This window comes from Mobula birostris, chromosome 21 (genome assembly GCF_030028105.1).
Source record: "Mobula birostris isolate sMobBir1 chromosome 21, sMobBir1.hap1, whole genome shotgun sequence".
Classification (NCBI taxonomy): Eukaryota; Metazoa; Chordata; class Chondrichthyes; order Myliobatiformes; family Myliobatidae; genus Mobula; species Mobula birostris.
The window spans coordinates 26,287,020-26,307,213 of record NC_092390.1 but is presented as its reverse complement, the minus strand read 5'-3'; the positions used below and the strand labels follow the sequence as shown (position 1 = coordinate 26,307,213).

General features: G+C 43.8%; 1 protein-coding gene across 1 annotated transcript in view; it reads right to left on the bottom strand.

The window, feature by feature from the left end:
- tmem26b (transmembrane protein 26b) overlaps positions 1-20,194 on the bottom strand; it is a 57,166-nt gene that overhangs the window by 17,726 nt on the left and 19,246 nt on the right. The window contains exon 2 of the mRNA XM_072239717.1: positions 10,078-10,207. Within this exon, the coding sequence (XP_072095818.1) occupies positions 10,078-10,207 (130 nt within the window). The remainder of the gene's footprint in view (positions 1-10,077; positions 10,208-20,194) is intronic.

The window sequence follows — 20,194 nt, the reverse complement described above, 5'->3', positions numbered from 1 at the left end:
AGATTTGTTAAGTATGCCTGCAGAAAAAGAATTTCAAGGTTGTACTCTGATAATAAATGTTACTTTGAACTTTGATCTACTTGTATACCAACTGCCCTATTCCAAGCCCTCTGATTACATTCCCATCCTCCTGCCAAATTAGTTTAAACATTCCTCACCAGGTCTAGCAAACCTGCCACAAGGATATTGGTCCCCCTCAGGTTCAGGTGTAACCCACCCTTTTTGTATAGGTTTTACCTTCCCCAGAAGAGATCCCAATGATCCAGAGATCTGAAACCCTGCTCCCTGCACCAATTCCTCTGCCAAGCCATCCTATTCTTACCCTCACTGATGCGTGGCACAGGCAGCAGTCCAGAGATTACTAACCTGGAAGTCCAGCTTTTCAACTTTCTACCTAACTCCCTATATTCTCTCTTCAGGACCTCCTCACCTTTCCTACCTATGTTGTTGGTACCAATATGTACCATGACTTCTGGCTGATCATCCTCTCCCTTTAGAATCCTGTAGATCTGATTTGAGATATCCCTGACCCTGGCACCTGGGAAGCAACACACCATCTGAGTTCTTTTTCACGTTCATAGAATCTCCTTTCTCCTGCCCTAACCATGGAATTATTTATCATTATTGCACTCCTCTTCTCAGTGCTGCAGACCTACTCACTGCAGCTTATCCTTGGTAGGTTGCTCCCCCACGACAGTATGCAAAGCAATATACTTATTATTGAAGGGAATGGACACAGGGGCACGCTGCACTGGCTGCTTATTTTCTCTCCCTCTCCTGACAGTCACCCAGGTATCTGCCTCCTGCAACTTAGGGATGACTCTGTCCCTGTAGCTCCTATCTATCACCTCCTCATTTTTCCATATGAGTTGAAGGTCATCCAGCTGCAGTTCCAGTTCCTTAACACTGTCTCTAAGGAGCAGCAGCTCAGTGCACTTCACACAGATATAGTTACCAGGGGGACTGGAGCTTCCTCAAAGTTTCCACATCTCACACAAGGAGCATATCACCAACTCTGAACCCATCCTCAGTGCAGTAGCTATGTACTAACAGGGGAAAAAAACACTTTTTTATCCATAAAAACTTATGGACACGACAACAGCAAAAAAAAAGCTCCTTACCTCACTCCCATCCAGCCACCCCCAACGCACACACACAGACAGTCCGCCAGTGCCAGGACAGACCATCTCCGGGAGCTCAATGGATTCATTGACAAGCAGATATTAGGTTTTTGACTTCCCCAGTGGGCTTGTAGACCCAGTGCTCCCACCACTGGTCCTCGAAATCCAGATAGCCCATCAACCTTTGGGTTTTGATCTTCAGTATTGACATCAGGACTCGCTGGTGACGACAAATGAGCCTCAACTCTGCACTCACTGATGTCAGGACCCTGACCACAAGGCGTCGAACTCCAGTCTCACTGACTCGTATGTAGGGGGTAACTGGCTCCCGCCCCCACTTCCTGTCCGCAAGGAACTCCAACCCCAGAATCTGCTGGCAATTTGCTGAGTGGGAGTGAAATTATTGTGAGGCAAGGTAGTTGAAAGACAATGTAACTTCCATGAAGCGAGCTGTCTGGCCATGTGGCATGGCTGAAGGTCATATATCTCAGTGACAGCAGCATTGAAAAGCGCGGGCCTTTGAAAGCACAGGATGCAGAATCTCAGAAGATTCAGGATTAGCCTCTTCACCAATGGGCATGTTTGTACCTCTTGCCTTAAACGACTAAGTTGACCACCTATGCCCATAACGGTGCCTCCAATAATGGTCTGCTACCACAGCCACTCATGAAATGAGTCTCTCAGTAGCTGCCTGCCAGAGAAAACACTTCATGCATACTGGAGAAACATCTGAGCAGCCCACATTGATTCTGAAGCTGGCTGGTCACGCCTCCCTGAGTTAACAGATTTCCCTTTAAATAACACTGTCCTGTCAAATAGTGAGAAAGGCCATCAACTGGCACTGCATGTTTCTAGGTTTAATAAGCTTGCTCCAAGACAGCTATAGTTTGGAGCGTTCAGCTTCGATTCATGTTGAGATTGGTGGAAATCGGAATTACACACGTAACGAGCTCATTAGGTACAGGCTGGGCCTGTACTCGCCGCAGTTCAGAAGGATGAAGGGGGATCTCGTTGAAATCTATCGTATCTGCAAGGCCTAGATAGAGTGGCCTCTGAGGAGATGGTTCCAGTAGTGAAGGAGTCTAGGACCAGAAGGCAAAGCCTCCGAATACAAGGATATACACACTTTATTGATCCCAAAGGAAATTATAATGTCACAGTCACATTACAAGCGCACAGATATAAATATTAGATGATAAGTAGAAAGTATAAAAAATAAAAGTTACCACAAAACAGTCCGTGAGCCATTAGGGTTGGTCGGTAGCATCTGAGGGGAATAATGCTCAGAGTGATTTTTGGCAAGGTATACATCTCTAGAGTTAGAAAATATGTGATTGCATTGCACCAGTGGTAGCTTTGTTACTTCAAATAAGTAATCACTTTTTGTATATATTCCATATTAACATCAGTACAGCAGAAAATGTTACCCCACCCTCCAAAAGGTTAAAAAACCTCATTTGGAGAGATTTCTGGAGTTTCATCAATGTCATGATATTTTCCATATTTTCCAAATCAAAACAATCTTAAGCTTTTGTCATAGCATATAGAATTACAGTACAATAATTCAAATGTGGGGTTCCACACGGCCATAACCTAGGCCCCATTTGGTTGTAAAATGATTATATTTAATTAAAGACTGCTTTCCATACTTTCATAACCTATTATTAATCATAATAATTTTCCAAGTCTTCCACATCTTCCACATGAAAGTTCATCTGAACTTTCCACACTCTCTGAGGTGGATGGCTGGTTCTCACAGTCTGCCAGTCTACACATGTCAGTACATCTGAGGCCATTTGTAACACACATACATCTTGAGAGTGAACATGTTTTTGGACAGTTACAGGCCAGTAGATCCAGGACGGCATCGGGTGCTGGCTGGCCTTCCATCCAATGCACCACCAACTGTTCAGCTTCCTCTTCTCTCTCCATCTTCCATCCTCTGCCAACAGGGCTTGGCACTTGTGGGTCCTTCTCCAAACATCTTCTCCATATACCAGCCTGGTAGTTGGCTCGCTGTGAATGTTTTGTTAAGCAGTCCTTGCATGGTGGGAGTTGATGACTTTCGATTTCACCTTTTTTGGCACAGAAAAGGTGATACCTGAGCTCATTGACCTTGGTGGTCGATGCTTTTGGGGCATACAGGAGACATGTAAATGCTTCCAGTTTGGCCATCATTTCTGGGGAGAGGTCCCATTCCTGACCCAACCCTAAGAATGTGTCCTGAGTTTCCCTGTTGCTGGTCAGAAGCTTTAGGGCACTTGTCTTCCCTTTGCCTGCAAAAGCGCTTACAGTGTCACATCCTGTATAGGCATGCAACCGGATGAGAGCCCTACAAAACTCTATGCCAACAGTGGCAGCAGCCTTCCTGATGTCTACAAGCCTTGTACAGGTTCTAGTGCCACACTTCTGGAACAATGGGGCCTCAATCTTGTCACAAAATGCTAAGACATGATAAAGACATCTGTGTCTTCTGAGCAGATCACTACAGATTGGTATCCCTGTCTTGTAGCATGGGCAGCATGGAGAAGTAGGCTTATTCTTGTTGACACTGAAGAGCTGACACCTCCTCACTGTCTTGAGATGTGATTCTGTAACATTTGTCATTCACAGCTGCATACAGAATCTTCTCCTGTAGCTTTGCTCTGTACTCCGCCTTCCTCCATTCATGGACTATGAAGCTAATGAGACTATTTTTGAGACTGACTTTGCTCAGGAAGCTCCTCCACTGCCTCACCATCTGTGTGCCTGTGACACCTTGCAACTCATGACCAGTCTCTTCACCCCGTAGAGATCTTTCACTATTCTTGATAGAGTTCTCCTTGTATGTGTCGAACACAACATCTATTCCGATACTCTGACTGCCTTCCCTCACAGCCATACCCAGAATTGTTGTGGCAACATCTCTGAAAGTAACTTGATCACGTTTCACTCTTTGGACCAAGTTCATCCCATCAACAACTGTAGCAGAGTTTCCTGGGAGTTGCTCTTCTACTGCTACATTTTTCTGCAAGGTTGTGGCTAAAGTAGCTTTATTTGTCTTTCTCAGCAATCCTTCTGGTGTGGACAGGGCCCAGGGCAGTGGTCCAAGGGGATGAGAAAGGATATCCTTCATACGTAGACTGCACCCTTGTGCCATCACTATGATGCGTCCAAACAAAGACCTGTCTGCTTTCAAGATGATCACCCTCCCATTTGATTTCACTTCTCTCTTCTTACACATATCACTGAATGTTTTCAGCTTGTTGGCTTTTATTGGGTCATGGAATTTCTTTGCTGGTGGGTCTTCCTCTAGTCTCTCATCCTTGAAGGTTGCACAGCATTGCTCACCAATCTCATACGCCTTCATCAGGTCGGAGGCAATGTCCTTGGGGGTTGCCTTTGCTGTAGAGATGCTAATGAGCTCCCGCTTCTCTGCAAATGGGTTGACCCATTCATGTATGAGGCTAACCTCTGCTGAAACTGCTTCCTCATCTTTCTGGATTCTTGGCCGCTGTAGCTCCGTATGACAAAGCTCTGATTTGTTGCCTTGCACCATCTCCCTTAACTGTCCCAGGAATGCACTGCGGTGCTCAGCTGCAATGTAGTAACGCTTGATAGCTCCGGCATTCAGGCTAAACCGTGATATGCCTCCAGGAGTCTGTGTGTCTTTGTTCACTGTGGCTTCAATAGCCTGGTCCACAGGGATCTGCCTAAAGGGGTTGTTACTTGACAACTGCACTGAGAATTGGCCTGTTTTGAAGGCTTCAAACACAGAAGGATTCTACTCTGGGAAGTTCATCATCTGAGCAAAGTAAGGGGACAGGTACCTGGCATAATTCATCTTATCATAGGCAAAGCACCATGGGATCATGGTTCTTATAGCATGGAGGTGCAATTCCCAGTCCCCCTCACAGACAGCTACCACCGCTGCAATGCTATCACATATTTTCTAGCACTAGGGGTGTATACCTTGCCAAAAATCACTATAAGAATTATTCCCCCCAGATGGTACCAGTGGCCCAAATTTGGGGTCCTGGTTCACTGACTATAACAGGAACAGTCATCACTTCCCTGGCTATAGGTTGACTCATTATGGAGCGTAATGGCTGAGGGTAAGAATGACCTCATATAACGCACTTTGGAACAGCGCAGTTGTCTTAGTCTATTCCCAAAAGTTTTCCTCTGTTTAGCTAAGGTGACATGCAGAGGGTGAGAAACATATTGTTCAGAATTACCAGGATTTTCCATAGGGCACTTTGTTCTACCACAGCCTCCAGTGTGTCCAGTTTGACTCCTATAACAGAGCCAGCCTTTCTAATCAGTTTATTGAGCCTGTTGGCATCACCTATGTTGATGCCATTGCCCCAGCATATCACCACATAGAAGATTGTACTGGCAACAACAAACTGGTAGAATATGTGAAGGAGAGGCCTGCAGAATCCAAAAGATCTCAGTCTCCTCAGGAAGTAGAGGCGATTCCGAACCTCTGTGTTGGTGCTCCACTCAAGTCTGTCATCCAGGTGCACTCCCAGGTACTTGTAAGTCCTCAGCATCAATAATAACAGGGAGCAGTGCAGGCTTAGTCTTCCTAAAGTCCATCACCATCTCCTCTGTCTTACTGATGATGAGTTGCAGATGATTCAGCTTGCACCATTTGACAAAACCTCCACCGGGGCCCTGTATTCTTCCTCCCACCCTCCCTTTATACACCCAACTATCGCTGAGTCATCAGAAGATTTCTGCAGATAACATGACTCAGTGTTGTATCAAAATTCCCTTGTGAGCGGAGATTAGCTGGAATTTCATTTGCCAGAGTATGATGAATCTGTGGAATTCATTGCCACAGACAGTTGTAGAGGCCAAGATACCGAGATGGACATTGACAGGTTCTGGATTAGTAAGACTGTTAAGGGAGAAGGCAGGAGAATGGGGTTAACAGGGAAAATAAATCAGCTGGGAGAGAATGGCAGAGCAGACTCAGTAGGCCGTATGGCCTAATTCCGCTCCTACATCTTTTGGAATTTTGGACATATGGTCTTATGCAAGTATGTCCATTGAAGAAACTAAGCTGATTTTGAAATTGGCAGTCTCACCCCGAAACATTAACAAGTGTGATCATTGATGGGTAAATTCAAGTTCTGTGCAATTAGCACCGAAAAATCAATTGTGTACAATCCAATTCCTAGACACATTGGAAACACTATCAGTAGGGAATAGAATTCTGCATGGATTACTACTACAACAGATATGGCACATCATCACTAAACTGTTTTTCCATGACAGTATGTTCCCTTTCAACAGACAACGGTGCTCGGAGCATCTTGATTTCATGCTTTCCGTGATCCAAGGACAGCGGTGCTCCATCGAACTCTAAAGGCATACAGGTGGCCTCCGTTTTCAGAACGTTCACTTTACGACACCTCGTTGTTACGAAAGACCTACATTAGTTACCTGTTTTCGCTAACAGAAGGTGTTTTCACTGTTATGAAAAAAGGCAGCGGTGCGTGCCCAAACAGCCAAGCTCCTCCCCCGGAACTGCATTCTAGCCGGCATTGCTTAAACACGTGCTTTATCTCGATTCATTTTGTGCATTTGTTAGCAAGATGAGTTCTAAGGTATCAGAAAAGCCTAAAAGAGCTCATAAGGGTGTTACACTTAGCGTAAAACTAGACATAATTAGGCATTTTGATCGTGGTGAACGAAGTAACGACACTGTCCGTACGTTGAACTTGCCTGCGAACACCATTCGCACTACTTATACGCAGAGAGAAAGAATTTTGAAAGCTGCCGATGTTACTGTTGGTTCTGCTCGTAGCAAAGTGATCTCTCTTAGTCGGTATCCAATAGTGGATAAAATGGGAAGTCTGTTACTTGAGTGGATTGATGGGTGTACAAAGCGTGGTGTTCTGTTAAGTTTTCTTATACTTAAGGAGAGATCAGTCAGTCTTTTTAATAAGCTGAAACAGAAAGTACTGGACGATGGTGATGAAAGTGTTGCGAAAGTGGAATTTAAAGGTAGTCATGGGTGGTATGATCAGTTTCTGAGGCGAGGGCAGCTTCATAGTTTAAGCAGTGGTCCCCAACCTCTGGGCCGTGGACCTATACATTGTCGCGAAGAATGCAGTGGTGCAGCGGTAGTCGGAACGCACCCATTACATCTTTAAGAAAAAAGCCAAAATAAACAAGCTAATTAATTAGGTGCCGCCCGGCACATAAATGTTGGCCCAGATCAGAGGCAATTGCTGATTGCATCAGGTGGTTATTTGTATAAGCAAGTGTTTAACTGTGACAAAGCTGCAATTTATTAGTCTTCCCAATTCAGATAAGTGAAACTACACTGTACGTACATTATTTCTACTTTATATAGACTGTGTATTTTTGTGTTATTTGGTATGATTTGGCAGCTTCATAGCTTAAAGGTTACTGGAGAGAGTGTTTCTGCCGAGAGCGCTTCCGCGAGATTTTCGCTGCGCTAGACAGTGCTGCAGAAAAGTATTTCTACTTTATATAGGCTGTGTATTTATCATATTATTCCTTCTTTTACTATATGTTACTGTTATTTTAGGTTTTATGTGTTATTTGGCATGATTTTGTAGGTTATTTTTTGGGTCTGGGAAAGTTCAAAAATTTTTACCATATTAATAAATGGTGATTGCTTATTCACTTTACGACGTTCCAGCTTACGAACCATTTCATAGGAACACTCTACCTTCGGATAGCGAGGGAAACCTGTACTTCAAATTACTTCATTAAGATTTCTTTATCTTTTTCATCATTTTAATCTCTTACTAAAACACGGTCTCATTCTTAACATGCATTAGTTTGGCAAATATGATCCCAATTCCGAATCAGATTTATTGGATTCAGGAGTATTTATCACATGGACATTGGAACACACAGTGTAATGTGTTGTTTGCATTGGCAACCAACACACCCAAGGATGTGCTGCGGGCAGCTTGCAAGTGTTGGCCACACATTCCAGCACCAACATAGCCTGCCCACAATGCTTGGCAGAACAACACAGATCACAATAAAACAGAGCACAACAAGCGACAAAACAACAACCAAACAGGCTTGTTCCTCCTTCCCACTCAAGCACATATGCAGTTCTCTTACCCGAGGGCAGGCCATCTTATTCAGCCTCCAGCCTCCTGAGATTTCGCAGATTTGTAGACACTGGGACTTCGACTTCCCCAGCGGACTCACAAGGATTTGCAAACTCAGAGGTCCAGCCATCAGGCCTTGGCTACTGGACTTCTTCTTCACCGTCAGACTTCAATCTTCAGTATCGACTGAGGATTCACTGATGATGAGGACCCAAACTCCAGGTCTCAAACACCAAACTCACCGATGATCTGACCAAACACTGTGCCTCAGATTCCGGTCTTGCTGCCTCCCGTTCACATGGCATTCTGGTCCCAGAACATGCTGACCTGGGTGGGGGCACCAGTCCTCATCTTTGCTGTTCTGCTAGCCCGACATCTGGTCATGTCCATGTCTCTGGCCTTTGAATGTGGAGTGGAGGCTGAGATTCCAGCCTGTCCTCAAATCCTCCCCCTATCCCTGTCCCTAAACCCTAACCTGACCCCTAACTCCCCTCTCCATCCTTGAACCCATCCCCATGAAACTAAAAGCCGAAAAAACACCCAAGTCTAAGCTGTGACCTCGATGGAGACCGCAGTTCAGTCCCAGTAACTTTTTATGCAGCAATTTTTGTTAGGTTGAATTTAAAAAAGGTTACTGTATAGTATTCCAATGCCAGCTGTAATTTAACTCTCCTTTTAGGGCAATTATATACCTAGACCAAGATACAACAAATGAAGCATCATTAGAAGTGATCCAAGACCTGTATTTCTTTCTTGAGCGAGACTGCTCAGAATAAACTTCATTCTCCCTATAGAGTCCTACTAAGACATAATACAGCTGTGACATTACTTTATCACCTTTGTTTTCTTGCGGTGTGAGCTAAAAGTCAAGAGCCTACTAACATTTTGTGTGTTGCATCAAGATATAGCGCATTGAAATTTATGGTAAGCAACAACGAGCCACTCTTAATTGAGCAGTGCAATTTCTGAATGTGGAAATATTAGCTGGAAAATTTAGCTCAATCCCAAATCATAAGGAGAAAGTGAATTAAAGAGAAGCAAAAAAAAAGCTGTAATTACAAGGGAAAAAAAGAGAAAAATCTTCAAAAAAATCATTATGAAAAATCAATTACAAAGAACTAAGATTCTGTATTTGTAAAGTTAATTTTCAGTGCAAAAGCAATTGCTTGGTATTAAATCTGATATATCACATAAACTGTAAGTTTGTGGGCATACAGTAATTTCATGCAATTCCAGGTTCCGATACAAAGTCCCACGACGACATTTTGTTATAATGTCACTCCTAGAGGCACAGGACCACAAAGACCATCTCCCGTATTTCCAGGTTCATCATTGTGCACTACCACCATAAGATGCTTTATTGTCATTCGTGATAAAAGATGAAAACTCCAGTGTTATTCTTACCAATAAAAATCTGACTCTCCATGTTCTAAATATGAATAGATATTGGTATTGTTCTTCTATTGTCTCATTTACCAAAAACACAGTGAAGAGATTTTGTTTATGTGATCTGGACTGACAGAGGTAAAGTGCTGTCCCAGTGTGGTTGGCACACTATCCAGCTTATTTTAATGATATATCATTTGTACATGCGACTGACTAGCTGACTTCCTTGTATTTAACATTAATGCTTCATGAAAGATAAATTATTTCAGCTATGTCAATTAGCTGCCCCACACATTAAATGCACCAATTTCTGCATTGAAACTAGACTGCAAAGTATAAATATAAGTATCATTCACTTACAACAAGATAAACAAGAAATCTATATGCCTGCAGAATTAGACTGGAAGCTTATTTTTATGGGCATTCAATAACTGTGAAAATTCATAAATGAAACATTTATGATACAAATAGGACAGTCATACCGCACATGTTGAATTTTCCTTTGAAGCATCACATTCCTTGCTTTTTATTTGCTCATGCAGCTGACATACTTCAAGGATCCAAATTGGAGGTATTATGTTGATCAGATAAAAAAACAGGGCTGGAGAAAACCTGTTCAAGTGAGCACACAGAGGTGTTAGAATGCTGTAATACATTTATTGATAAGCATTCTTTTGGAACTAGTACTTGTTCATCCATATTTAATTATAATGAAACTTTCAATGAACATGACATTTAACGCAGATGACAAAATCCAATTTGTATAAATGTTGCCAAATTTATCAGTGCTGAGAGAGCTGTTCAGCAGCTTGTGTACGTCATTGACACCCCATCTCAATTGATGAATCAGGCTAACTTACTAGTGTTAGTGCCTGTTGATTGTGCATAGTTTGAAAGGGCCAATAGAAGCATAATCTCTTACAATACTATGACAAGGACTCACTAGTTTGCACATATGTGTATACACTCGTATGATTTTAATCTGTCCTAAAAGAGATTATTGCCCAAATAGAGACAGACAACAAATTATCTGTTGGTTGAGAGATCTGTATGATACCACACATAAAACAGCAGTGGTTGGCAGTCAGATACAGGAAGTAATTAACGGAGTAAATTGAACATTGATCTTTATTGCAAAGAAGATAGAATATAAAAGTCAGTAAGCTTAGCTACAACTATTTAAACATTCTGTAGTTATGTTCTCCTTGTTCAGAGAAGGATATAAGACCATAAGATATAGGAGCAGAAGTAGGCCATTTGGCCCATCGAGTCTGCTTCGACATTTTGTCATGACTCATCCAACTTTCCTGTCAGTCCCAATCTCCTGCCTTCTCCCCGTATCCCTTCATGCCCTGAACAATCAAGAATCTATCAACCTCTGCCTTAAATATACATAAAGACTTGGCTTCCACAGCTGCCTGTGGCAAACAAATTCCACAGATTCACTACTCTCTGGCAAAGAAATTCCTCCTCATCTCCGTCCTAAAGGACACCCCTCTATTCTGAGTCTGTGTCCTCTGGTCTTAGACTTTCCCACCATAGCAAACATTCTCTCCACACAGGCTCTATCAAGGCCTTTCACTGTTCAATAGGTATCAATGAGGTCACCCCTCATTCTTCTGAATTCTAGTGAATACAGGCCCAGAGCCATCAGACACTCTTCATATGACAAGCCATTCAATCATGGAATAATTGTTGTGAACTTCCTTGAACCCTCTCCAGTTTCAGCACATCCTTTCTAAGATAAGGGGCTCAAACCTGCTCACAATACTCTAAGTGAGGCCTAACAACTGCTTTTTAAAGTTTCAATATTATATCCTTGCTTCTACTGTATATTCTAGTCCTCTAGAAATGAGTAACATTACATTTGCCTTCTTCACCACAGACTCAATCTGCAAATTAACCTTAATGGGAATCCTGCTCAAGGACTCCCATGTCCCTTTGCACCTCAGTTTTTTAAATATATTCTCTCCATTTAGAAAATAGCCTTTCATTTCTTCTGCCAAAGTGCATGACCATACATTTCCCAACACTGTATTCCATCTGCCATTTCTTTGTCCATTCTCCTAACCTGTCCACATCCTTCTGTAGCCTCTCTACTTCCTCAAAACTACCTTCCCCTCCACTTATCTTCATATTGTCTGCAAAATTTACAACAAAGCCATCAATTCCATCATCCAAATCATTGACGTATAACATAAAAAAGAATTGGTCTCAAAACAGACCCCTGAGGAACATCACTAGTCACCGGCAGCCAGTCAAGAAAGGCTCCCTTCATTCCCACTCTTTGCCTCCTGCCAATCAGCCACTGCTTTATCCATCCTAGAATCTTTCCTGTAATACCATGGGTTCATAGCTTGTTAAACAGCCTCATGTATGGCACCTTGTTAAAGGCCTTCTGAAAATCCAAGTACACAACATCAACCAATTCTGCTTTGTCTATCCTACTTGTTACTTCTTCAAAGAATTCCAACAGATTTGTCAGGCAAGATTTTCCCTTGAGGAAACCATACTGACTACCACATATTTTATCATGTGCCTCCAAGTATCCTAAGGACCTCATCCCTAATAATTGACACCAACATCTTCCCAACCACTGTCAGAATAACTGGCCTATGGTTTCCTTTCTTCTGCCTCTCTCCCTTCTCGAAGAGTGAAGTGGCATTTGCAATTTTCCATTCTTCTGGAACCATTCCAGAATCTAGTAATTCTTGAAAGATCACTACTGATGTCTCCATGATCTCTTCAGCCACCTCTTTCAGAATTCTGGGGTGTAACACTGTCTGGACCTCGTGACTTATCTACCTTCAGACTTTTCCGTTTCCCAAGAACCTTCTCCTGGTAATGGCAACTTCACACACTTCTGCCCCATGTCACTCTTGAACCTCCGGCATATTGCCGGTGTCTTCCAGAATGAAGACTAATGCAAAATACTTATTCAGTTCATCTGCTATTTCATTATCCTCCATTACTACCTCTTCAGCAGCGTTTTCCAGCAGTCTGATATCCATTCTTGTCTCTCTATTACACTTTTATATCTGAAGAAACTTTTGGTATCCTCTTTAAAATTATTGGCTAGCTTACTTTCGTATTCCATCTTTACATTCTTAATGACTTTTTTATTTTCTTTCTGATGGTTTTTAAAAGCTTCCCAATTCTCTAACTTCCAACTAATCTTTGCTCCATTATATGCCCTCTCTTTGGCTTTTATGTTGACTTTGACTTCTTATTAGCCATGGTTGTGTCATCTTTACTTTAGAATATTTCTTCTTCTGTGGGATGTATATATTATGTGGTCTTTGAATTGCTTCCAGAAGTTCCAGCCATTGCTGCTCTGCTGTCATCCCTGTCAGTGTATATTTCCAATCAATTCTGGCCAGCTCCTCTCTCATGCCTCTGTAATTTCCTTTTCTCCACTGTAGTACTGATACATCCGACTTTAGCTTCCCCTTCTCAAATTGCAGGATGAATTCGATCATATTATGATCACTTTCCCGAAGGGTTCTTTTACCTTAAGCTCGCTAATCAATCCTGGTAAATTGCACAGCTCCCAATCCAGAATAGCTGATCTCCAAGTCGGCTCAACCACAAGCTGCTCTAAAAAGCCATTTTGTAGACACTCCAGAAATTCCCCATCCTGGAATCCAGCACCAATCTGATTTTCCCAATCTAACCGCATATTGAAATCCCCCATGACTATTGTAACATTGCCCTTCTGGCATGCATTTTCTGTCTCCTGTTGTAATTTGTATACCACGTCCTTACTACTGTTTGGGGGTTTGTATACAATTCTCATCAGGGTCTTTTTACGCTTGCAGTTCCTTAGCTCTATCCACAATGATTCAACACCTTCTCACCTATGTCACCCATTTCTCAAGATATGATATCATTTTTTTACCAACAGAGCAACACCACCCCCTCTGCCTTTCTGCCTATCCTTTTGATACAATGTGTACTCTTGGACATTAAGCTCCCAGCTACAATCTTTCAGCCATGATTATGTGATGCCGACAACATTATACCTGCCAAACTGCAACTGTGCTGCAAGTTCATCTACCTTATTCTGTATACTGCACGCATTCAAATCAACACCTTCAGTCCTGTATTCACCCTTTTCAACTTTGATGCACTATACTCAACTTTTTGATTCCTAACTTTGTCTGAGGTCTTACCAACATCCCCCTACAACTAACACACATCAAAGTTGCTGGTGAATGCAGCAGGCCAGGCAGCATCTGTAGGAAGAGGTGCAGTCAACGTTTCAGGCCGAGACCCTTCATCAGGACTAACTGAAGGAACAGTGAGTAAGGGATTTGAAAGTTGGAGGGGGAGAGGGAGATCCAAAATGATAGGAGAAGACAGGAGGGGGAGGGATAGAGCCAAGAGCTGGACAGGTGATAGACAAAAGGGGATACGAGAGGATTATGGGACAGCAGGTCCGGTAAGAAAGACAAGGGGGGGGACCCAGAGGATGGGCAAGAGGTATATTCAGAGGGACAGAGGGAGAAAAAAGGAGAGTGAGAGAAAGAATGTGTGCATAAAAATAAGTAACAGATGGGGTACAAGGGGGAGGTGGGGCCTTAGCGGAAGTTAGAGAAGTCGATGATCATGCCATCAGGTTGGAGGCTACCCAGACGGAATATAAGGTGTTGTTCCTCCAACCTGAGTGTGGCTTCATCTTTACAGTAGAGGAGGCCGTGAATAGACATGTCAGAATGGGAATGGGATGTGGAATTAAAATGTGTGGCCACTGGGAGATCCTGCTTTCTCTGGCGGACAGAGCGTAGATGTTCAGCAAAGCGGTCTCCCAGTCTGCGTCGGGTCTCGCCAATATATAAAAGGCCACATCGGGAGCACCGGACGCAGTATATCACCCCAGTCGACTCACAGGTGAAGTGTTGCCTCACCTGGAAGGACTGTTTGGGGCCCTGAATGGTGGTAAGGGAGGAAGTGTAAGAGCATGTGTAGCACTTGTTCCGCTTACACGGATAAGTGCCAGGAGGGAGATCAGTGGGGAGGGATGGGGGGGACGAATGGACAAGGGAGTTGTGTAGGGAGCGATCCCTGCGGAATGCAGAGAGAGAGGGGGAGGGAAAGATGTGCTTAGTGGTGGGATCCCGTTGGAGGTGGCGGAAGTTACGGAGAATAATATGTTGGACCCGGAGGCTGGTGGGGTGGTAGGTGAGGACCAGGGGAACCCTATTCCTAGTGGGGTGGCGAGAGGATGGAGTGAGAGCAGATGTACGTGAAATGGGGGAGATGCGTTTAAGAGCAGAGTTGATAGTGGAGGAAGGGAAGCCCCTTTCTTTAAAAAAGGAAGACATCTCCCTCGTCCTAGAATGAAAAGCCTCATCCTGAGAGCAGATGCGGCGGAGACGGAGGAATTGCGAGAAGGGGATGGCGTTTTTGCAAGAGACAGGGTGAGAAGAGGAATAGTCCAGATAGCTGTGAGAGTCAGTAGGCTTATAGTAGAGATCAGTGGATAAGCTGTCTCCAGAGACAGAGACAGAAAGATCTAGAAAGGGGAGGGAGGTGTCGGAAATGGACCAGGTAAACTTGAGGGCAGGGTGAAAGTTGGAGGCAAAGTTAATAAAGTCAACGAGTTCTGCATGCGTGCAGGAAGCAGCGCCAATGCAGTCATCGATGTAGCGAAGGAAAAGTGGGGGACAGATACCAGAATAGGCACGGAACATAGATTGTTCCACAAACCCAACTAAAAGGCAGGCATAGCTAGGACCCATACGGGTGCCCATAGTTTGGCGGAAGTGGGAGGAGCCAAAGGAGAAATTATTAAGAGTAAGGACTAATTCCGCTAGACAGAGCAGAGTGGTGGTAGAGGGGAACTGATTAGGTCTGGAATCCAAAAAGAAGCGTAGAGCTTTAAGACCTTCCTGATGGGGGATGGAAGTATATAACTCTAGTCTAAACCCCACCATGCAGCACTAACAAACCTTCCCACTAGGATATTATCATGTTCAGGTGAAATCCGCCCCTTCGTATAGGTCCCACCTTCCATGGGAGAGAGCCCAAAGATCCAAAATTTTTTTGCCCTCTCTGCTACACCCACTCCTTAGCCACATACTAAACTGTATAATCTTCCTGGTTCTGGCCTCACTAGCACATGGCATGGGTAAAAATCCTGACATCATAACCCCAGAGGTCAATAGACAATAGGTGCAGGAGTAGGCCATTCGGCCCTTCGAGCCAGCACCCCCATTCACTGTGATCATGGCTGATCATCCACAATCAGTATCCAGTTCCTGCCTTATCCCCATAACCTTTGATTCCACTATCTTTAAGAGCTCTATCCATCTCTTTTTTGAAAGCATCCAGAGACTTGGCCTCCACAGCCTTCTGGGGCACAGCATTCCATATATCCACCACTCTACGGGTGAAAAAAGTTTTTCCTCAACTCCGTTCTAAATGGCCTACCCCTAATTCTTAACCTGTGGCCTCTGGTTCTGGACTCACCCATCAGCAGGAACATGCTTCCTGCCTCCAGCGTGTCCAATCCCTTAATAATCTTATATGTTTCAATAAGATCCCCTCTCAGCCTTCTAAATTCCAGAGTATACAAGCCCAGTCGCTCCAATCTTTCGACATATGACTGTCCCGCCATCCCGGGAATTAACCTTGTGAACCTACACTGCACTCCCTCAATAGCAAGAATGTCCTACCTCAAATTTGGAGACCAAAACTGCACACAGTACTCCAGGTGTGGTCTCACCAGGGCCCTGTACAACTGCAGAAGGACCTCTTTGCTCTTATACTCAATTCCCCTTGTTATGAAGGCCAGCATGCCATTAGCTTTCTTCACTGCCTGCTGTACTTGCATGCTTGCTTTCAGTGACTGATGTACAAGAACACCTAGATCTCGTTGTGCTTCCCCTTTTCCTAACTTGACTCCCTTTAGATAATAATCTGCCTTCCCGTTCTTACCACCAAAGTGGATAACCTCACATTTATCCACATTAAACTGCATCTGCCCACTCACCCAGCCTGTCCAAGTCACCCTGCGTTCTCATAACATCCTCCTCACATTTCACACTGCCACCAGCTTTGTGTCATCGGCAAATTTGCTAATGTTACTCTTAATTCCCTCATCAAAATCATTAATATATATCATAAACAGCTGTGGTCCCAGCACTGAACCCTGCGGTACCCCACTAGTCACCGCCTGCCATTCTGAAAGGGACCCGTTAATCGCTACTCTTTGTTTTCTGTCAGCCAGCCAATTTTCAATCCATGTCAGTACTCTGCCCCCAATACCATGTGCCCTAATTTTGCCCACTAATCTCCTATGTGGGACTTTATCAAAGGCTTTCTGAAAGTCCAGGTACACTACATCCACTGGCTCTCCCTTGTCCATTTTCATAGTTGCATCCTCAATAAATTCCAGAAGATTAGTCAAGCACGATTTGCCCTTCGTAAATCCATGCTGACTCGGACCAATCCTGTTACTGCTATCCAGATGTGTTGTAATTTCATCTTTTATAATTGACTCCAGTATCTTTCCCACCACCGACGCCAAGCTAACCGGTCTATAATTCCCTGTTTTCTCTCTTCCTCCCTTCTTGAAGAGAGGGACAACATTAGCCACCCTCCAATCCACAGGAACTGATCCTGAATCTATAGAACATTGGAAAATGATTACCAATGCATCCACGATTTCTAAAGCCACCTCCTTAAGTATCCTGGGATGCAGACCATCAGGTCCCGGGGACTTATCAGCCTTCAGACCCAACAGCCTGTCCAACACCATTTCCTGCCTAATATAAATTTCCTTCAATTCATAGAAACATAGAAACATAGAAAATAGGTGCAGGAGTAGGCCATTCGGCCCTTCGAGCCTGCACCGCCATTTATTATGATCATGGCTGATCATCCAACTCAGAACCCCGCCCCAGCCTTCCCTCCATACCCCCTGATCCCGGTAGCCACAAGGGCCATATCTAACTCCCTCTTAAATATAGCCAATGTACTGGCCTCAACTGCTTCCTGTGGCAGAGAATTCCACAGATTCACCACTCTCTGAGTGAAGAAGTTTTTCCTAATCTCGGTCCTAAAAGGCTTCCCCTTTATCCTCAAACTGTGACCCCTTGTTCTGGACTTCCCCAACATCGGGAACAATCTTTCTGCATCTAGCCTGTCCAATCCCTTTAGGATTTTATACGTTTCAATCAGATCCCCCCTCAATCTTCTAAATTCCAACGAGTACAAGCCCAGTTCATCCAGTCTTTCTTCATATGAAAGTCCTACCATCCCAGGAATCAATCTGGTGAACCTTCTTTGTACTCCCTCTATGGCAAGGATGTCTTTCCTCAGATTAGGGGACCAAAACTGCACACAATACTCCAGGTGTGGTCTCACCAAGGCCTTGTACAACTGCAATAGTACCTCCCTGCTCCTGTACTCGAATCCTCTCGCTATAAATGCCAGCATACCATTCACCTTTTTCACCGCCTGCTGTACCTGCATGCCCACTTTCAATGACTGGTGTATAATGACACCCAGGTCTCGTTGCACCTCCCCTTTCCCTAATCGGCCACCATTCAGATAATAATCTGTTTTCCTATTTTTGCTACCAAAGTGGATAACTTCACATTTATCCACATTAAATTGCATCTGCCATGAATTTGCCCACTCACCCAACCTATCCAAGTCACTCTGCATCCTCTTAGCATCCTCCTCACAGCTAACACTGCCACCCAGCTTCGTGTCTTCCGCAAACTTGGAGATGCTGCATTTAATTCCCTCATCCAAGTCATTAATATATATTGTAAACAACTGGGGTCCCAGCACTGAGCCTTGCGGTACCCCATTAGTCACCGTCTGCCATTCTGAAAAGGTCCCATTTATTCCCACTCTTTGCTTCCTGTCTGCTAACCAATTCTCCATCCACATCAATACCTTACCCCCAATACCATGTGCTTTAAGTTTGCACACTAATCTCCTGTGTGGGACCTTGTCAAAAGCCTTTTGAAAATCCAAATATACCACATCCACTGGTTCCCCCCTATCCACTCTACTAGTTACATCCTCAAAAAATTCAATGAGATCCGTCAGACATGATTTTCCTTTCACAAATCCATGTTGACTTTGTCCGATGATTTCACCGCTTTCCAAATGTGCTGTTATCACATCTTTGATAACTGACTCCAGCAGTTTCCCCACCACCGACGTTAGGCTAACCGGTCTATAATTCCCCGGTTTCTCTCTCCCTCCTTTTTTAAAAAGTGGGGTTACATTAGCCACCCTCCAATCCTCAGGAACTAGTCCAGAATCTAATGAGTTTTGAAAAATTATCACTAATGCATCCACTATTTCTTGGGCTACTTCCTTAAGCACTCTAGGATGCAGACCATCTGGCCCTGGGGATTTATCTGCCTTCAATCCCTTCAATTTACCTAACACCACTTCCCTACTAACAAGTATTTCGCTCAGTTCCTCCATCTCACTGGACCCTCTGTCCCCTACTATTTCTGGAAGATTATTTATGTCCTCCTTAGTGAAGACAGAACCAAAGTAATTATTCAATTGGTCTGCCATGTCCTTGCTCCCCATAATCAATTCACCTGTTTCTGTCTGTAGGGGAACTACATTTGTCTTTACCAGTCTTTTCCTTTTTACATACCTATAAAAGCTTTTACAGTCAGTTTTTATGTTCCCTGCCAGTTTTCTCTCATAATCTTTTTTCCCCTTCCTAATTAAGCCCTTTGTCCTCCTCTGCTGAACTCTGAATTTCTCCCAGTCCTCAGGTGAGCCACTTTCTCTGGCTAAATTGTATGCTGCTTCTTTGGAATTGATACTATCCCTAATTTCTCTTGTCAGCCACGGGTGCACTACCTTCCTTGATTTATTCTTTTGCCAAACTGGGGTGAACAATTGTTGTAGTTCATCCATGCAACCTTTAAGTGCTTGCCATTGCATATCCACCGTCAATCCTTTAAGTGTCATTTGCCAGTCTCTTAGCTAATTCACGTCTCATACCTTCAAAGTTACCCCTCTTTAAGTTCAGAACCTTTGTTTCTGAATTAACTATGTCACTCTCCATCTTAATGAAGAATTCCACCATATTATGGTCACTCTTACCCAAAGGGCCTCTCACGAAAGATTGCTAATTAACCCTTCCTCATTGCTCAAAACCCAGTTCAGGATAGCCTGCTCTCTAGTTGGTTCCTCGACATGTTGGTTCAAAAAACCATCCCGCATACATTCCAAGAAATCCTCTTCCTCAGCACCTTTACCAATTTGGTTCACCCAATCTACATGTAGATTGAAGTCACCCATTATAACTGCTGTTCCTTTATTGCACACATTTCTAATTTCCTGTTTAATACCATCTCTGACCTCACTACTACTGTTAGGTGGCCTGTACACAACTCCCACCAGCGTCTTCTGCCCCTTAGTGTTACGCAGCTCTACCCATATCGATTCCACATCTTCCCGGCTTATGTCCTTCCTTTCTATTGCGTTAGTCTCTTCTTTAACCAGCAACGCCACCCCACCTCCCCTCCCTTCATGTCTATCCCTCCTGAATATTGAATATCCCTGAACGTTGAGCTCCCATCCCCGGTCACCCTGGAGCCATGTCTCTGT